Genomic DNA, 17387 nt, shown 5'->3' with positions numbered 1-17387 from the left:
TTTTTTTTTCAAAATTTATTTTTTGCTTTTTACTTGCAAAGGTGACTGGGTAGGAGAGTATTCAAAAGGGAGATTTTAAACTGCAGTATGAGGATTTTTTGATCTTGGAGATTTCAGTGGTAGAACTTTTATTGTTTCAAGACTTTACACCCCAGAAATGACACTAAAATTGGATATCGGTGCCATAAGGTAATTTATAATGGTGTTGTTATGGGGAACTTAAAAAAAGCACGTAAATGTGAATATTAGGATTTTAAATAGTATTAAACAGCTTCCTCTGATGTTCTTGACTAGGAAATATTGACGAAGACCACACTGCCTTTCCATATCAAACAAACACAACTTAAAAACATTTTTTTTTTTTTCGTTGAAGTAAGGATACTAGGGCTGTTTTAAAGGTTTTTTAAAAGTGTTTTTAGTTTAAACCTCGTATTTTAATGTAAGTTTGTTTTTATATATATTTTTTCTTTAATGTTGTGCTGAAGACGGCCCTTGGACATAGGGCCGAAATATTCACCGATTTAAATTGCACTGTCTTGGAAAAAAAAAATTTCCCTATTGTTTTTTTTTTAAGTTGTATTTGTTTGATTCTTGACAAGGGTTCAGTTGCACAAGGGTTCATTTGCATCAGGGCTCAGTCACAAGCTGTGGCGGATCCAGGGAGGGGGCACCCCCCCCCCCTATCGTAGTCTAACGTAGTGTAATTTTACTTAATTAACTCAGGTTTGCGTTAATTAAACTTTCTCCTAACGCAAGTTTATCGGATTAACCTATTTTGCCCCCTCCCCTAATTTTTGTATCGGATCAACCTATTTCCCCCTCCCAAAAGAATCCCGGATCCGCCCCTGGTTACAAGAGGTTCATTTGCACTTGAGGTCGGATGCAAGAGGGTTTAGTAGCAAGGTGTTTAGTTACACGAGGGTTCTGTTGCAATGGAACCTATTAAGTGTTGTGTTCAGACAATATTTTCATTAATATAATAAAATCCTAGAGGACGACCCAAAAATAGATACCAAGTTAATGACCTTTTAAGCTTCCTTCAAATGAATGCATCTGATTTTCATTGCCACGAAGCAGGGGCGGATCCAGGATTTTTTTTACGGGGGGGGGGGGGCAAAATAGGTTGATCCGATAAACTTGCGTTAGGAGCAAGTTTAATTAACACAAACTTGAGTTATTTAAGTAAATTACATTACTTTAGACTACGATAGGGGGGGGGGGCCCCTGGATCCGCCACTGCCACGAAGGCGCATCAGGATTTTAGAAGTGTCTTTGTGGGGCATGGTTCGAAATCGGTTGAGAACCACTGCCCTAGACTGTTCGTACGTGTAATGATACCTGAAAACCGCAATTTTTCTTTTTTTTTCAAAATTATAAAGTTTTTAGGGCAGTACCATATTTTCGTCAGTGTTGCTACGTCCACTGTCTTAGTTAAACGTTTTAGCCAATTTATAATATAAAGTATTATGTTTTTAAAGCCACTGGGTCACACGACGTATTGATCCAATTGGTTTCGTCTTTAAAAAGATGACGATACAACATACTTATCTTGACAAAAATTTTTTATATAATTTATTCTTTAAAATAATGGAGGAGACGAAAAGCTTAATCGCTCCAAAATTGTATGGGCAAATGTTTCACATATTATTACCACGTCTTAGAAACAAAAAACTAGATGGTATATTTATATTATCAGTTGCCACATTAGGGTGCAGAAAGGACTCTGCCTCGTACTCTGAAGGATTCGAGTTCAATGCACTCTGTGGTAACACAGTATATATGGCTCACAATACCACAGTATATGGGTAACACGTATATGGGGCTCACAATACATACTATAACTTAAAGTAAAAAAAAAGACAGGTTCCAATAAACACTGGTTGTGTTACTTAAGGTTTTATGGTTTGTTAATCTGTTTTATTTCCATTGTCTACTAAGTAGCTATAGTCATTAGACTATAATTACTTATTAGAAAATATTTTTTTTTTTATTACTGATAAAGATTTTTAAAAGTAAAATGTAAAAAGCAAGTTTTATGACTTGCAGCAATGAGTACTTCTCTAGTTCTATAAAAGCTCATGTTGTATACCTATTTTGACCGTTAGTGACAACTTCCGACCGTTGTAGTGACACCAACGACCGTTAGTGACAATTTCCGATCCAAATAAGCCTCCGGCTGTTCTGATCAGTTGAAGTTTACAACTGATCAGAAGTTTTTTAAAGAAGTTTATGAGCGTGTCTAAAGTCAACTTTGACCTGACTTAAAGCTCTTCTTCGGCAGCTTCTCCAGTGTAGAGGTAACCAGAAGTCAGCGTCGTCGTTCAGAGCAGTGGCGTCATTTCACAAAAATTAAGGGGAGAAGGCAAATTTGTTGTTTCTTCAAACTTTTCAATAAAAATACCTAAAAAGGCATTTTTCAATAAATATAACTCCCAATAAAGGTATTTAGAAATATAAATTGGGGAAAGTAAATCAAGTGGGTCGCATGCCCCCCATTGAAACCAGTGCTCCAGAGTCGTCTGCTCTTGGTACGTATCACAGCAATCTACATTCTTCAAAAAGTTCAAAGCAAGAAGTAGCAATCTACTTCTTCAAAGGAAAATAAAAACATGTATAGTCTCTAAGAGCCTAGACAATTGGTTCCCAACTGATTTTGGTGGGCTCCACTTGGGCATTTCTAAAATCCTGATGCCCCTCTTCGTGATCTTTAAATTTTGTTATTCAAATTTTAAGTGTAATTCACCCGAAGCAAGCTTAAAAGGCCACTAACTTGGTACCTTTTTTCAGGCCATCCTCTAAGCACATTTTATTCAAATGAATAATATTGTCTGGATACAACATCTTTTATACAATGTATGAAATCATTCAAGATTTTTTTTCAAATTCAAGGGTCTATTTTATAACGAGCCGATGGTTGTACGTACTGTCCATGATCCAACGTGGGGCATGTGCCCTACGTGGAAAATCATGGGTCTAGAGCCATCAACACCCCCCCCGTGCGTGCGTCCCTATTCACAAACATAATATTTTTTATTCTATGAGCATAAAGTTGGTGTTCACCTAAAAAACTAAAATTGAGACGGATTAATAGTCGTAAACTGATAAGAATATTGGGTAGCTCATTTTGATCGGAAATAGTCACTAACGGTCTATTGTTTTGAAAACTGTATTCCCCCCCCCCTAAAATTTCGTGAATTGACGCCACTGATCGTAAACTTAAGTTTTAATAATTAATGTTAATTTTAGAGAAATAATATTGTCTAGCGATTCGCTTAAAAAGAATAAAAAGCATGATGAAAAAAATTGACACATCTCAAGGGGACTTATTTGAACGATTTCCTGACTAAAACCCAAAATATAACGCAATTTTTCAAATACAATTTATTACCTTGAATACATCAAAATACCTTTTAAGCCACGCAACATATAAATATATTTAAAAGGATTAACATGAAAAACGGACAAAAACCTTGTTAGCTTGGAGTACATACGTACTCCTTGTAAGCAACGAATTGCTGATTACACACTGTCAGGGGCGGGGAAACTTGCGTTTTCTTCGTAAATCATCGAACGCCGAAAGTCATCTTTTCGTCTAGCCTTTCTTTTGTGCTGCAAAATAAAAAAAAATATGCCGTTAATATATTTATTAGGTATATTATTATAAATCTAGCAAAAGAGATTGTCTGACGATTAGCATAAGTAAATACAAACCCCGACTCTTTGTTAGGAGAAGAGAAAAAATATTTCGCCACATTCCTCCCTACGCAAACTTCGAAGTCTCTTACCCCTCCCCCCACAAAAAAAACTTCTTGGAAGTTTCAACTGGATTCCAAGTCATGAGACAAAACACGATACACTTAACAAAGTTGAAACTTACCATTTAGTTCAAACTACTGATCATAGGATGGTAAATCATCGCTTGGCTTCAAACTTCAGGCTTCTGTTGTCTATCGTCACGTGATTAATTTCAGAGCAAAAGAATAATGATTGGCAGGGAGCTACGGACACTTACGATTTACAAAGAGCATGCAATTGGATTATACAGTTATATAATCGAATTAGTATATTATTAATATACTAATTATTACTAATATACGAATTAGTAATATTATAGTATATTATCTGATAGATTAGTTATTGGCATGGTGTCTCGGACACTGATCAATTATAAAGTACATATAATTGGATTATATGACTATTTAAGGTAATATATTACATTCTACATTAGTGATTGGCAGGTGGTTAGGGATACTTACTAATTATATAAAGTATAGATAGCATTCAAATACAGATTCAGCAGTCGAATTTCTCATCACATGGTGGAAATAGTACCTTTTTGGTGAAAATTAGTCTCCGTATTGAAAGATTCTTTTTTCAAATCTTTAGAAATAAGTAGGATATTAATATCCCAAAAGTGATGAAATATTGTGCGACAATGAATACTAAATACCTTTTCAAAGAGCAATTTTGACAAAACACATTGCATTATATTCTTCAAATACCAAGGACAGTGACCATGAATTCTGATTATTTGAATTGGTTAAGTTAATTCAAAAAAAAAAAAAAAAAACGTGGGTGAAAAATCGGCAAAAATAAGCTAAAAACATATGTTACCGAACAGCTTGAGAAGGTTTAGCATTCCTTTGAAGATATAATTTTCTTTGGGATCGACAAATTATTCCTTTTTGAACTTTGCATACAAAAAGCGTTGTCAAATTATACTAATAAGTTTCGCTTATTTGAATTACACGGCTCAACATGTTAACACTGACAAGAATGCGACAATTTTTTCAAACTTATAATTTCAAACAACCAAATGAATAATCTCAGAAAATCGTGCTCTTTATGTATAGATAGAGGTGAGCAGGTTCTCAGCTCTATGCTGAGAAGAAGGAATGTTTTGGAAAGATGAATGAAGAATAAGGAAAGATGAGGAGGGGGGGATTTTGATGTCCTTGGTTCTTTGAAGATATTGTCCGTCTTCAAACACATAAAAGAATAAAAAAAAAGTTTTTTCGTTATTATGAAACATTAATAAGTTTATTGTAAACCAACATTGAAATAATATGACATTGGAATCAAACATCCGCTCGTGGCTTCACCTCGATTCAATCGTATGCGTACAGCGTTTCTCTTACCTCCACATGATTTATTTACTAAACCGAGTACATTTTAATATTTTGCAACTAAAGAAATAACAAAAAGAAAGTAAATTACAATTGTCCTTTTAAACTTTATTAGAATAATTTTCGGTTTAATAGTACAGAACACTCTCTATGCTAACTATTTTTAATTATTTGAAGTATATTAGAATTAATATTATAAATTATTGGAAGTATTACTTCCATGTTTTTGAAGGAAATATATCCAAAATATAAGCACAAAAAAAGGAAAAAAAACAGCAAAGAATGCATACTACAAGATGCAATTGGGGAGTTATATCCCAACTGTTAAGATAATTTGAATTTAAAGCCAAGCGTAAATACTGTGTTTACGAAGCAAAACTCACCGATGTAATTGTTTCTTCTCCCGACATGGACGACGAAGTTGTGTTTTCACCTTCTGCAAGATGGAGTCGAATTCTACTGTCTTCCGCTTCGAATTCTCGGTAAAGAGCAACCAACTGGTCATTCACAATTGTTGGCTTATACACAAGTAAATAAACAATTAAAGAATGAAGACTTAAAAAATAATATACATAAACAGAGGAGGGGATAATAGAAAGACTCTACTCAACAAATTCACAGTCCATTGTCTAAAGAGGATGGCCCTTTAAAATGTGGTCATTTTTTGTCAACTTTTACAACGGATCAATCGTTCGCTAACTTTTCTCCTTTTCTGTAACTTCTAACCAAGGGCGTATCCAGGATTTAGTTCGGAGGTGGGGGTTATTTTCACTGGGGGTGATGGGGCGAAACAAAAGTTTTCAAAACGCATCAACAATTAGCTTAAATACATTTTTGCTACTATTTTATGCGTTGAAAAAAACTTCAGGAGTGGTCGGTTCAAGCCCGGTAATCTCCGCCTTCCCCCTGGATACGGCCTTGGTCTAACCCGTCTTTGACGAGAACAGACTGTTTATGTTTTTTTTTAACATAGACGTATCTACTTTTACTGTTTCATAATTTTTATTTTTTTATGTATGTTTTTTTTAATATTGGGAAGCTCTTACGAATTCGTCATTTATATAAATTTTTCCTACATTAAATCTGTTCATTAGATTTGATTATATACATACGATATGATATTTATTAATACTAAAATCTTTTCTGCGCTATGAGTAGCACAGAAAATCCTAATAACGTAAAATTTACAATCAAAACTGAATCCAAATTGAATCAAAACAATCAAAACCTTGAATCCAAATTGAATAGATAAATTAAAGTAAGAGGTCCCCATCTGCCATACCCCCCTCCTCAAGCTTCTTCATTTCCTATAAAATTTCTATCACTTAATATAATGTTAACCCAATGTTTCTATCAAAGGACCCCTGGAAAATTACCTCCCTTCGAGGTAAGGAAAAAGTTCCAAAGCTGCCAGTTGCAGAATACGACAGAATTCCGAAAGCTACCAAATCTGCCTACAAATTTCAAAATCTCCCAACATATTTCCCTAGGCCATGAAAACTGCCAAGTAGCATTGCTACTACTATGTTACCCCACTTTTTCCACGGCAGTTCCCTTCATCTTTTTAATTCCTTATAAAAACTGAATTAAGTCATTTCCTACCTCCTCCCCCCTCCCGCAAAAAAATGTCGCCAAAAAGTTAAAGAAAATTCTTCCTTTTAGAAATATTTATGAAAGGAAATTAGTTTTGGAGCGGAGCTATTACATCTGTCCATTTAACTCCTCGATCACAAATTTTTTAGAGGACTGGAAGGGAGAATTGGACTGGAGGACTGGAAGGAAGTCTTAGAGGACTGGAAGGACTCGAAGGAGGACTGGAAGGAAGTCTTAGAGGACTGGAAGGGAGATAAGAAAATCCGCAGAGTAGAAGCAATAGGAATATCTCAATTGCAAGCAAAGGGAGCGAATTTATCTCGAGCATTTGCTAAAGATCAGCCCTATCTCTTTCAAGGACCTCTGACGAAGAAGTCCCTTCCTTCTGAAACAAAAATTCCCTTACTAGTAAATTAGTTTTTAAAACGACACTTTGGAATCTTACTTGTGGGGGAAAGGGGAAATCCGCGGGGTGGAAGCTACGCAATTGTTTCAATAATAAACAAAAAGTGCTAATTTACCTGATGCATTTGTTGAAGAGCAGCCCTGTCTCTTTCAAGGATCTCTTCCAAGGAAGGCCCTTCTGGGACTTGATAACGATAGACTAAGTCTGGTGTTGACTCAACAGATTCCATCCATGGAGGGGTCTAAAAGGAAGAGTCTTAACTTGGTTAATCAGACAAAATACAAAAAGAGAGTCCAGTCCAGTCAACGAATAAGACCTCAAAAAAAGGAAGAAAAATTGGATTTAGGTCAAGCTAGATTTGGTATATATATATAAAAAAAACAATTCGATTACTTTAAATTGATGTGAAAATAATTTTGAAACTTTCTAGACTTTGGCATGTTTAAAAAAGGAAAAGAGGGAAGAAAAGCTTTCTTTGCTATTCTTAGATGATGATTCGAAAATCGAGAACTCGAGTCAGATTTTTAAATGAAAACACTAAAGCACGCCATGATTGGATTTTGCATTTTACGTTTGCGAATAATTCCTCAGGCACTTAGGGTATTGGCTGTTTAAGCCTATGAGTTATATAAGCCTATGAATACTAATATTTGGGCGTCAAACTGCACTTTTCTGAGACTTAAGGCCCATTTGAAGAACTTCATACCCCTCACACCTGGGTATTGGTTATTTAAGCCTATGAGCTATATAAGCCCATTAATCCTAATATTTGTGCGTCAAGCTGCACTTTTCTGAGGCTTAGAGCCCATTCGAGGAACTTCGTCCCCCCCACACTTGGGTATTGGCAGTTTAAGCCTATGAGTTATTTACGCCTGTGAATCCTAATATTTGGGCGTCAAACTGCACTTTTCTGAGACTTAAGGCCCATTTGAAGAACTTCATACCCCTCAGACCTGGGTATTGGATGTTTAAGCCTATGAGCTATATAAGCCTATGATCCTAATATTTGGGCGTCAAACTGCAATTTTCTGAGGCTTAAAGCCCATTTGAAGAACTTCGTGCCCCCCACACCTGGGTATTGGCTGTTTAAGCCTATGAGTTGTTTACGCCTGTGAATCCTAAAATTTGGGCGTCAAACTGCACTTTTCTGAGGCTTAAAGCCCATTTGAAGAACTTCGTACCCCCCCCCCCCCCACCTGGGTATTGGCTGCTTAAGCCTATGAGTTATATAAGCCTGTGAATACTAATGTTTGGGCGTCAAACTGCACTTTTCTGAGTCTTAAGGTCTTGAAGAACTTTGCAATATCCCCCCCACCCCTACCTAGTTATTGACTGTTTAAGCCTGTGAATCCTAATATTTGGGCATCAAACTGCTCTTTTCTGAGGCTTAAGGTCCATTCGAAGAACTTCGTACCCCCCCCCCACACCTGGGTATTGGCTGTTTAAGCCTATGAGTTATATAAGCCTATGAATCCTAATATTTGGGCGTCAAACTGCACTTTTCTGAGGCTTAAAGACCATTTGAAGAACTTCGTGCCCCCCGCCCCTGGGTATTGGCTGTTTAAGCCTATGAGTTATTTACGCCTGTGAATCCTAATATTTGGGCGTCAAACTGCACTTTTCTGAGGCTTAAAGCCCATTTGAAGAACATCGTACCCCCCCCCCCCCACCTGGGTATTGACTGTTTAAGCCTATGAGTTATATAAGCCTGTGAATACTAATGTTCGGGCGTCAAACTGCACTTTTCTGAGGCTTAAGGTCTTGAAGAACTTTGCAATCTCCCCCCACCCCTACCTAGTTATTGACTGTTTAAGCCTGTGAATCCTAATATTTGGGCATCAAACTGCTCTTTTCTGAGGGTTAAGGTCCATTCGAAGAACTTCGTACCCCCCACACCTGGGTATTGGCCCTTTAAGCCTATGAGTTATTTACGCCTGTGAATCCTAATATTTGGGCGTCAAACTGCATTTTTCTGAGACTTAAGGCCCATTTGAAGAACTTCATACCCCTCACACCTGGATATTGGCTGTTTAAGCCTATGAGCTATATAAGCCTTTGAATCCTAATATTTGTGCGTCAAACTGCACCTTTCTGAGGCTTAAGGCCCATTTGACGAACTTCGTAGCCCCCACACCTGGGTATTGGCTGTTTAAGCCTATGAGTTATTTACGCCTGTGAATCCTAATATTCGGGCGTCAAACAGCACTTTTCTGAGGCTTAAGGTCCATTTGAAGAGCTTCGTACCCCCCCCCCTCCCCCACCTGGGTATTGGCTGTTTAAGCCAATGAATTATATAAGCCTTTGTATCCTAATATTTGGGCGTCAGACTGCACTTTTCAGAGGCTTAAGGTCCATTTGAAGAACTTCATACCCCCCGCCTGGGTATTGGTTGTTTAAGCATATGAGTTATATAAGCCTATGAATCCTAATATTTGGGCGTCAAACTGCACTTTTCTGAAGTTGAAGTTGAACTTTTCTGAATTGGAAGAAAGTTTGAAATTCAGGAGGTTTCGATTGGCACCATGCCCATAAAGTTTTTTTTTTACTTTATTTAGTTTAAGCTTCGAGAAGAGGTGATGGCCTTTACATATCCACTCTTGATTTTTCAAGATCTATGGCCCGATCTGGTAAAGGTAGATGCTCTTGATTTTTCCAGAGCTATACACGTTGGTGATGGCTTGATTTGGTCAAACAGGCAACGGCCTGCACATGCTCTTTATTTTTCCAGAGCTATGGCCTGTAGTGATTACCTGATTTGGTGAGAGGTGATGGCCTGCACATGTGCATTCTCGATTTTCAAAGAGCTATCGCCTGATTTGGTGAGAGGTGATGGTCTGTACAGGCTCTCGATTGTTCCAGAACCCTACCCTTTGGCAATGGCTTGATCTGATGACAGAAGCGATGGCCTACACATGCTCTTCATTTTTCTAGAGTTATGGCCTGATTTGGTGAAAGAGGCGATGACCTGTACATATGTACATTTGATTAGTCCAGAACTACTGACTAAGCTTTGCACACTCAAGCTCAATATTATTCTTCTTCTCTAAAGTTATTCTTCTGTTCCAATGCCAGCCATTTTTCTATCATTCACCTGCAAGCGATGGCCCTTATTCAAATCCCCAAAACGTGCAAGGGAGGGCGGGAAATAAGAGGAGGGGCTTCTCTCCTTTTATTTTTAAACTGTGTGTATCTAATATTCGGAATAATTTTCGGAGTATTTGTTTCTCAGGAAATTGTGATGTCTCACATATAGATTGTGCAGACAACATTCTCCTAACAACTTGCTCCCGGACCGGGTTTTCTGATTCTCTAAGTTTTGTTGCCTCTTGTTCAGTTCAGTTCTTGTTCAGTTCAGTTTTGAAAAACACCTCAAAAGAGGGCCGTGTGTCGAAGGCCAAAGTGAACAAGAGTGTTTTACAAACGTTTTGAAATCGTTTTACAAACATGCGTGGAAAAGAAAAAAAAAAGAAAAATCCAATCTTTTTCTCCGAGTCTTAACAATAGGAGATGCTACTCTTGCTCAATTTGAGTACCCTATCTGCGAATAAATCGTTCCTTTCGATGACATGGGGTCAAATCGATTCTAATGAGTCGGATTACAAAGTATAAGAGCATCCATGCATATTTTTAAGAGGAAGTGCAATTTTTAAATCTCCCATTCAAATTTGACGTGTCCAAAAATGGATGATTCTTTAAGTGTTGTTGCCTCTTGGTCAAAAACCTCTTGCCTCATGTTCTTGTTGCTTCTTGCTCAGTTGTGTTGCCTTTTACTTTCTTGTTGAAAAAACCGCTTACCTCTTTACCAATGCGCGTAATTTCGTCAAAATTCTGGAGGGGGGGGGGGGAAAGTTGGAGCCAATTTTCCCAAATCAAGTGAAAATGACAATGAAAACTGAAAAAATTAACCATATAATACCATAAAGGTAAAGATATACTAAAGAAAACAGACCCATTCCTGTGGATGCATGAATCATGTAGTTTTTTTTTAGTTTTGGCAAGATATTTGAAGAAACCAAATTTTAGCTTAGGGGGTTGGGGGGGTTGGGGGGGGGTCAAATCAAGGTCTGGAAGAAGCAGTTGCCCTCCCTGCCACATAGCAAATTATGATCGTACCTCTTATTCTTGTCTTCTTGTTGCCTCTAGTTTGGTTTTGTTGCCTCTTGTTCTCTCGTTCTAGAAGCCTCTTGTTCTTGTTGCCTCCTGCTCAGTTTTTTTGCCTCAGTTTTCTCTCTGAATTCTGATAATGCGAATAAATTTCAAAATCCCAGACATAAGGACAAAACTGGCCTTGCTATACGTTGCGCATTCTAAGTCCAGCATTTCAAAGTTTGAACTATTTCATGGTCCTTTCTCATGTTTTCAACTAGTTGATTGCATTTATTTCTAAATATTTCTTTAATCAGAACGAAAAAAATTTAAAGAAAAGAAAACGAGGATTATAAGAGGCAGTGAAATATAGAAGAAAACTGTGCAAATACTTCGGTCAAGACCTCCACTCGGCCGTCTTCAGTACAGAATAAAATAATAAAAATACAGATAAAAGTCCACAAGACACTATAAAAAACACCTTAAAACAGACACTAGAACTAAAAGAAGAAGACCCTTTCCAAGTAACGGTCGAGCGGAGGTCCCAACCGGATATTTGCATAGTTCTCTTCTATTTTTCACTGGCTGTTATTATCCTCGTTTTCGCTACTTTACCATTTTTTCGTTTTGTCAGGCTTAGCCAGTGTGGTCACAGAAATTATTTATTTCTTTAATCCTCTTTAATTTACATTTTATAGTGGTTTATATATCAACTAACTTTAGTAAATATATCTAGAGACGTATTATTGGGAACGATAGACAAACTGAGGAGGCAAAGCCAAACGTAGATGAGGTCTAGAGACATATTATTGGATACGATAGACAAACTGAGGAGGCAAAGCCAAACGTAGATGAGGTCTAGAGACATATTATTGGTTACGATAGACAAACTGAGGAGGCAAAGCCAAACGTAGATGAGGTCTAGATATATATTATTGGGCACGATAGATAAACTGAGGAGGCAAAACCAAACGTAGATGAGGTCTAACGAAACAGAAACGTCAACTTTTCTACCTGTAAGGCTTGCGTATATGCAAAAAGGCCAACGTTTTCGAAAGAAGATTTAACGAGACTTTCAAGGTAATCTAATACCAATAAAATTGCATTTCACGTTCCCCTTATTCATCTTTACCAAAGGGGAGGTTTCAAGTAAATAAATGGGAAGGGAAAGCTTCCCCTTCCTATGAAAAGGTACAAAGGCTGGTAGCCCTCAGCACCCGAGGTACCAACCACACCAGATGAAGTGGCGTGGAATGGGCAAATAGGTTAGGCACTCTTGAAAAACCCATGCTTCCATTAAACGTCTTTAACATGACCAGAAAATAGCATTGTAGCCTGTAGTAGCGCTTTAGATTCGTCTCTGCCAGACAATACGGAGCCGATGTTCGATTCCAGCTGATGCAAGACCGGTGGGGAAGAGAGCCCATCAATTAACTAATACCATGAATCATCTATGGATACCCTATGCACCACGAATGGTCCAAGAGGAACTATTAATACGGTTTGAAATAGTATGCTGTAAATATGTCCAAAAACTGTCTGAGGGTCGATATTTTTTTTTTCTAAAAAGAAATATATGATCGGAAACGCTTTTCCAACAAAAATAATGTAAAGATCCCCTTTTAAAAATAAAATATACCCCAGATACATTAATGTTTTTTAGTCATAAATCGAAAACGAATCAAAATCAAAGGCTTGATTCCGAATTCTTAACATTTTAGTGCAATCTCATACTATCTAAAATTTATGATCAAAGTAATTTCACTAACGCTTTTTCTAGCGCTAGAGCCTCCCAATAGTGTCTACTTAGAAAATGACGTTTACTTTCAATGCCCAAAAGTTACGGTGAATTTTACTTTATTTTGTCATTAGCACTGAAGCTTGCTTTAAAAAAAGATTTAGAAATAAAGTAAACGTTAAGCCCGTTTTTTGACGGCCCGTTCTTTGAAGTGCTAAGATCTCACATCTAAGATGTTAGTGCAGCACTTCCTGCTCAGATTATCGTTCTTTGCTGCGTCAAAATGCTGCGTCAAGAACAGCTCACTGATTTTAGCCAAAAATCAAATATTTCTGCCACAAAAAAAATTGAAGAGAGAACTCTGATGACAAGCCAATCTAAGTCCTTAGACCACTGCTCAAAGTAGAACGAAGAAGGATGTTTCCAAAAACAAAAAAAAAGACCTAAAAAATTCAGATCAAAATTTTCAGATTTTCATTAAAATCGTTTTGTGTCAAACGATGTAGGATCATATCATATTGATTTGCTAAAACACCGGTTTATTATTTCCGAAACTATTAATCCGTTTTAAATAGAAACATACAACACTATAAATAATCCACCAAGAAGCAGAGAAATAGTTGCTTACTAAAGTCGAGACGCAAAACTTAATTCTAATACACTAAAAAGACAAACCAATAAGCATCAAAGAAACGAAACATATTTAAAACTCGAAATGTGGATAAAAACTTGATAAAACTCAAAATTTGGACATAATATATCTCTTAATCTGTTTTTTAAGAGCTAAATTAATAGAATTTTTGTTTCACCATCTAGATTATTCCAAGCTTTCAACCCACTCCCCCCCCCCATCCCCTATAAAAAAAAAGGTCTATTTCATTTACAGATATAGTAAATCGACAAAGTTTTAACTTAAAAAAGAATAAGTACTTAATACATAGGAAGGTTCACTCAAGCTTTAAAGTAGTGAAGGTACTACAGACCAAAAAATATAATTAACATATAATTAAAATAATTTTCAGATGTAGAATATAGACAGTTTAAAGTTAAAAAAGATTAAGTACTTAATGCATACAAAGGTTCACTCAAGCTTTAAAGTAGTGAAGTTATTATAGACCTAAAAATGTAATTAATTATATTAAACTAATTATAATATATTTATACTGAATTATAGTTGAGTACATACCCTTCGCATTGCTGGTGGAGGTTGAGTTGCAGTGGCAGCGGTAGCCCAATGACTGTTACTACTTCCGTCACTTAGCTCAGAATCATACACACGATGGCAAATGTCTCTGAAAACAGAACATAATTAAAGCATAAAGATGTACACTAAAACATACAAATAATAAGCATTATCCTGTGGAAATAGTCTGTAATCTCCCATCATTCCTATGAATATTTATGGGCTAAGACCCTAATATGGGTGTTGCGGGGCGGCAGTTCCTCTCTTATTGCTGAAATACACGAACTTCACGGTGACCTGACCCCTCAAAGGCGGAGGGTCGAATAATTATTAAGGGGCAAGTAGCGGTAGAAAACCAAAGAAAGTACATGTTTGTAATATCTTGATGAAATTTTTCCATCGTCCCTTGAGTGCTTATTTACATAAATTTAAATAAACGAGTTTTTTCCGGGGGAGGGGGTAACAATTAAAACTATTGTGTTGGGAAAATAAAAATGAAAGCTATAATTTTGACCTTTGACATTTTAAAGGTGTGAAGCCTAAAGCTTAGTTCTGACAGAGCGCGAATTTCGTATCGCTTAGCAAATTTCGCGTCGCCCCGCGGAAAAAATACGCTTCGTTCATCGAAATCTTCGCTTCGCAGCGCTTCAAGCTCAAGTTGAAAAAATTCGCATCGCTATCGTCATTCGCTCCAGAAATTCTGTAAATAGGCCTCACCCACACTTTTTTTGGCTTTTTTCTCAAGTTCAAAACTGACTGGGCGAGCAAGCAAGCTGCAGCAGCACTAATGAGTCTATTTTTTCTTTTACTTTTGAACTGAATTTTCTCAATAGTAATGAAATTCGCGGACTGTGAGAACTACATCGCGAATTCCGCAAAGCGGCGCGATGCGAAATATCGCAGAGCGAATTTTGTTCGCGCTCTGTCAGAACTAAGCTTAATTCTCACAGACGGCGAATATTGCTTCGCAAAGCGAAAATTGCGTCGCTGAGCCACAAAAAGGCCTTCCAAAGCGAAAAAAATCGCTTCGCTGCGCTTCAACTTAAATTTGAAAAAAATCGTGTAGCTCGGCGAAATTATTATGAAATTTTAATATGGGTATTGAAAAGTTAATAACAAGTGTTAGATCATTTCCTGTTTTGTATGACATAAAAAGCAAGGAATATAAGGACCTGTCAGTGAAGGAAAATGCGTGGAAGGAAGTGGCAAAGTCACTGAATGAATCAGGTGAAAAAAAATTTATATTTGTTGATTCTTTGAAATGAACAGCCTAGCTCCCAAGCCCTATTCGGCAAGATCACTCCCCCCTTGTTGTCATTATTATAATATGCAGTCAGGTTATTCAAAGTTTATCTGATAAGTAATATCAGCTTGATTGGTTGAATTAGCCTACTGCTTTGAAGTAGATAAGATAAGCCCCCTTTACTATTGAAATGAATAGCCTAGCTCCCAAGCCCTGTTCCCCAAGATCACTCCCCACTTATTCCATTATTATAATGTTTAGCCTATGTTTAGTCAGGCTATTCAAAGTTTTCCTAATCAATAATACCAATTTAATTGGTTTAAGTAGCCTACTGCTTTGAAGTAGGTCAACCCCACTCCTTGTTGTCTTTATTATAAAATTTAGCTCATGTTTTTGTCAGGTTCTACAAACTTTAATTTTGAAATAAATAGCCTAGCTCTAAAGCCCTCTTTCCAAAGACCCCCCTTGTTTTCATTAGAATGTTTATGTTTAGTTACCTCATTCAAAGTTTTCCAAATAAATAATACCAACTTGATTGATTTCAGTAGCCAACTGCTTTGAAGTAGATCAGCCCCCCTCCTTGTTGTCTTTATTATAATATTTAGCTCATGTTTGGGTCAGGCTCTACAAATTTTAATTTTGAAATAAATTGCCTAGCTCCAAAGCCCTCTTTCCAAAGATCAATTCCCCCCTTGTTTTCATTACAACGTTTATGTTTAATTACCTCATTCAAAGTTTTCCTAATAAATAATACCAACTTGATTGGTTTAAGTAGCCTACTGCTTTGAAGTAAATCAGCCCCTCTCCTTGTTCTCTTTATTATAATATTTAGCTCTTGTTTAGGTCAGGCTCTACAAACTTTAATTTTGAAATGAATAGTCTAGCTCCAAAGCCCTCTTTCCAAAGATCAATTCCCCTTGTTTTCATTAAAATGTTTAAGTTTAGTTACCTTATTCAAATTTTTCTTAATAAATAATATCAAATTGATTGGTTGAATTAGCCTAATTCTTTTAATGTTTTTTTTTGTCATAAAGCTCTTTAAAGAGCTTACCAAGAAATCAAAATAAGTAAAATCAATAATACTTTAATGCTTGTTTTATTTTTTTTTAAGTTTGAAACTGCATACAGAAATGGAAGGAAGTTAGGGAAACTTTTATAAGGGAAGCCAAGCTTCAAAAGTGGATTCAAATATGTAAAAATAAGGCCATGGGCTTTGTTCCAAATCATGGCTTTGATTGTAGCTCTAATGTTTATATTTAGCTCCAATGTCAATGTCAGCCTATACAAAGTTTGATTAATAAATGATTTCAACTTGATTGGTTGAATTAGCCCATTTCTTGGAATATTTTTTTTTCTAATAAAGCTGTTAAGAGCTTACAAAAAAAAGAACAAATCAATAAAGTCAATAATACTTTAATGCATGTTTTTTTTTTATTCAGTTTCAAACTGCAAACAAAAATGGAAGGGTCTGAGGGACACTTTCATGAGGGAGGCCAAGCTTCAAAAGCTTTCAAAAAGTGGAGCCAAAGGTGGAAAGAAAATGTTATGACTTGGTTTCACATAATGAGCTTCATTTTACCATATGTAGCCAGTGCAGAAACTTCTAGCAATTTTGAAAGTGTTTCTCAGGCAGAGCATGAGTCTCTCATGTGCTCAAGCCGAGCACTCAGTCATGAATCAGAGGTTATAGAAGAAGAAATCACGTATGATGACCTATTTGTCATTGAGCAGGAAGAAGGAGCGCATGAACTAAGGGAAAGTGAAACTCCCAAAAGAAAAAAAAAAGAAAAAATAATAGTGCTGCATCTGAAAGTGAGACTATGGAGAGAATGGATAATGTGCTCCAAATTGCAAATGAACCAGACATCACCGAGGATAGTGATATGCTATTTTTAAAAAGCATCCATGAGCCTATGACAAGGTTGAGCCTATGACAGAAAAAAGCTCTCCTGAAAATAAAATGTTAGAGCTTTTGTATAAAGCAGAATTTGGAGAAATATAACTTTTATTTT

General features: G+C 36.5%; 1 protein-coding gene across 2 annotated transcripts in view; it reads right to left on the bottom strand.

Moving 5' to 3' along the window:
- Positions 1-3373: 3373 nt before the first annotated feature.
- The window catches only part of LOC148940277 (uncharacterized), a 32110-nt gene continuing 18096 nt past the window's right edge, over positions 3374-17387 (bottom strand). For both annotated transcript variants that reach the window (XM_089105817.1, XM_089105818.1), the window contains exons 6-9: positions 14136-14241; positions 7241-7366; positions 5510-5644; positions 3374-3609 (exon numbers count right to left, since the gene is read on the bottom strand). In XM_089105817.1, the coding sequence (XP_088961943.1) occupies positions 3520-3609; positions 5510-5644; positions 7241-7366; positions 14136-14241 (457 nt within the window). In that variant the 3' untranslated portion in view covers positions 3374-3519. The remainder of the gene's footprint in view (positions 3610-5509; positions 5645-7240; positions 7367-14135; positions 14242-17387) is intronic.

The sequence above is a fragment of the Artemia sp. Qi Xiang Cuo genome, chromosome 20 (genome assembly GCF_049724085.1).
Source record: "Artemia sp. Qi Xiang Cuo chromosome 20, ASM4972408v1, whole genome shotgun sequence".
Classification (NCBI taxonomy): domain Eukaryota; kingdom Metazoa; phylum Arthropoda; class Branchiopoda; order Anostraca; family Artemiidae; genus Artemia; species Artemia sp. Qi Xiang Cuo.
This window is presented reverse-complemented; position numbering and strand designations above follow the sequence as displayed.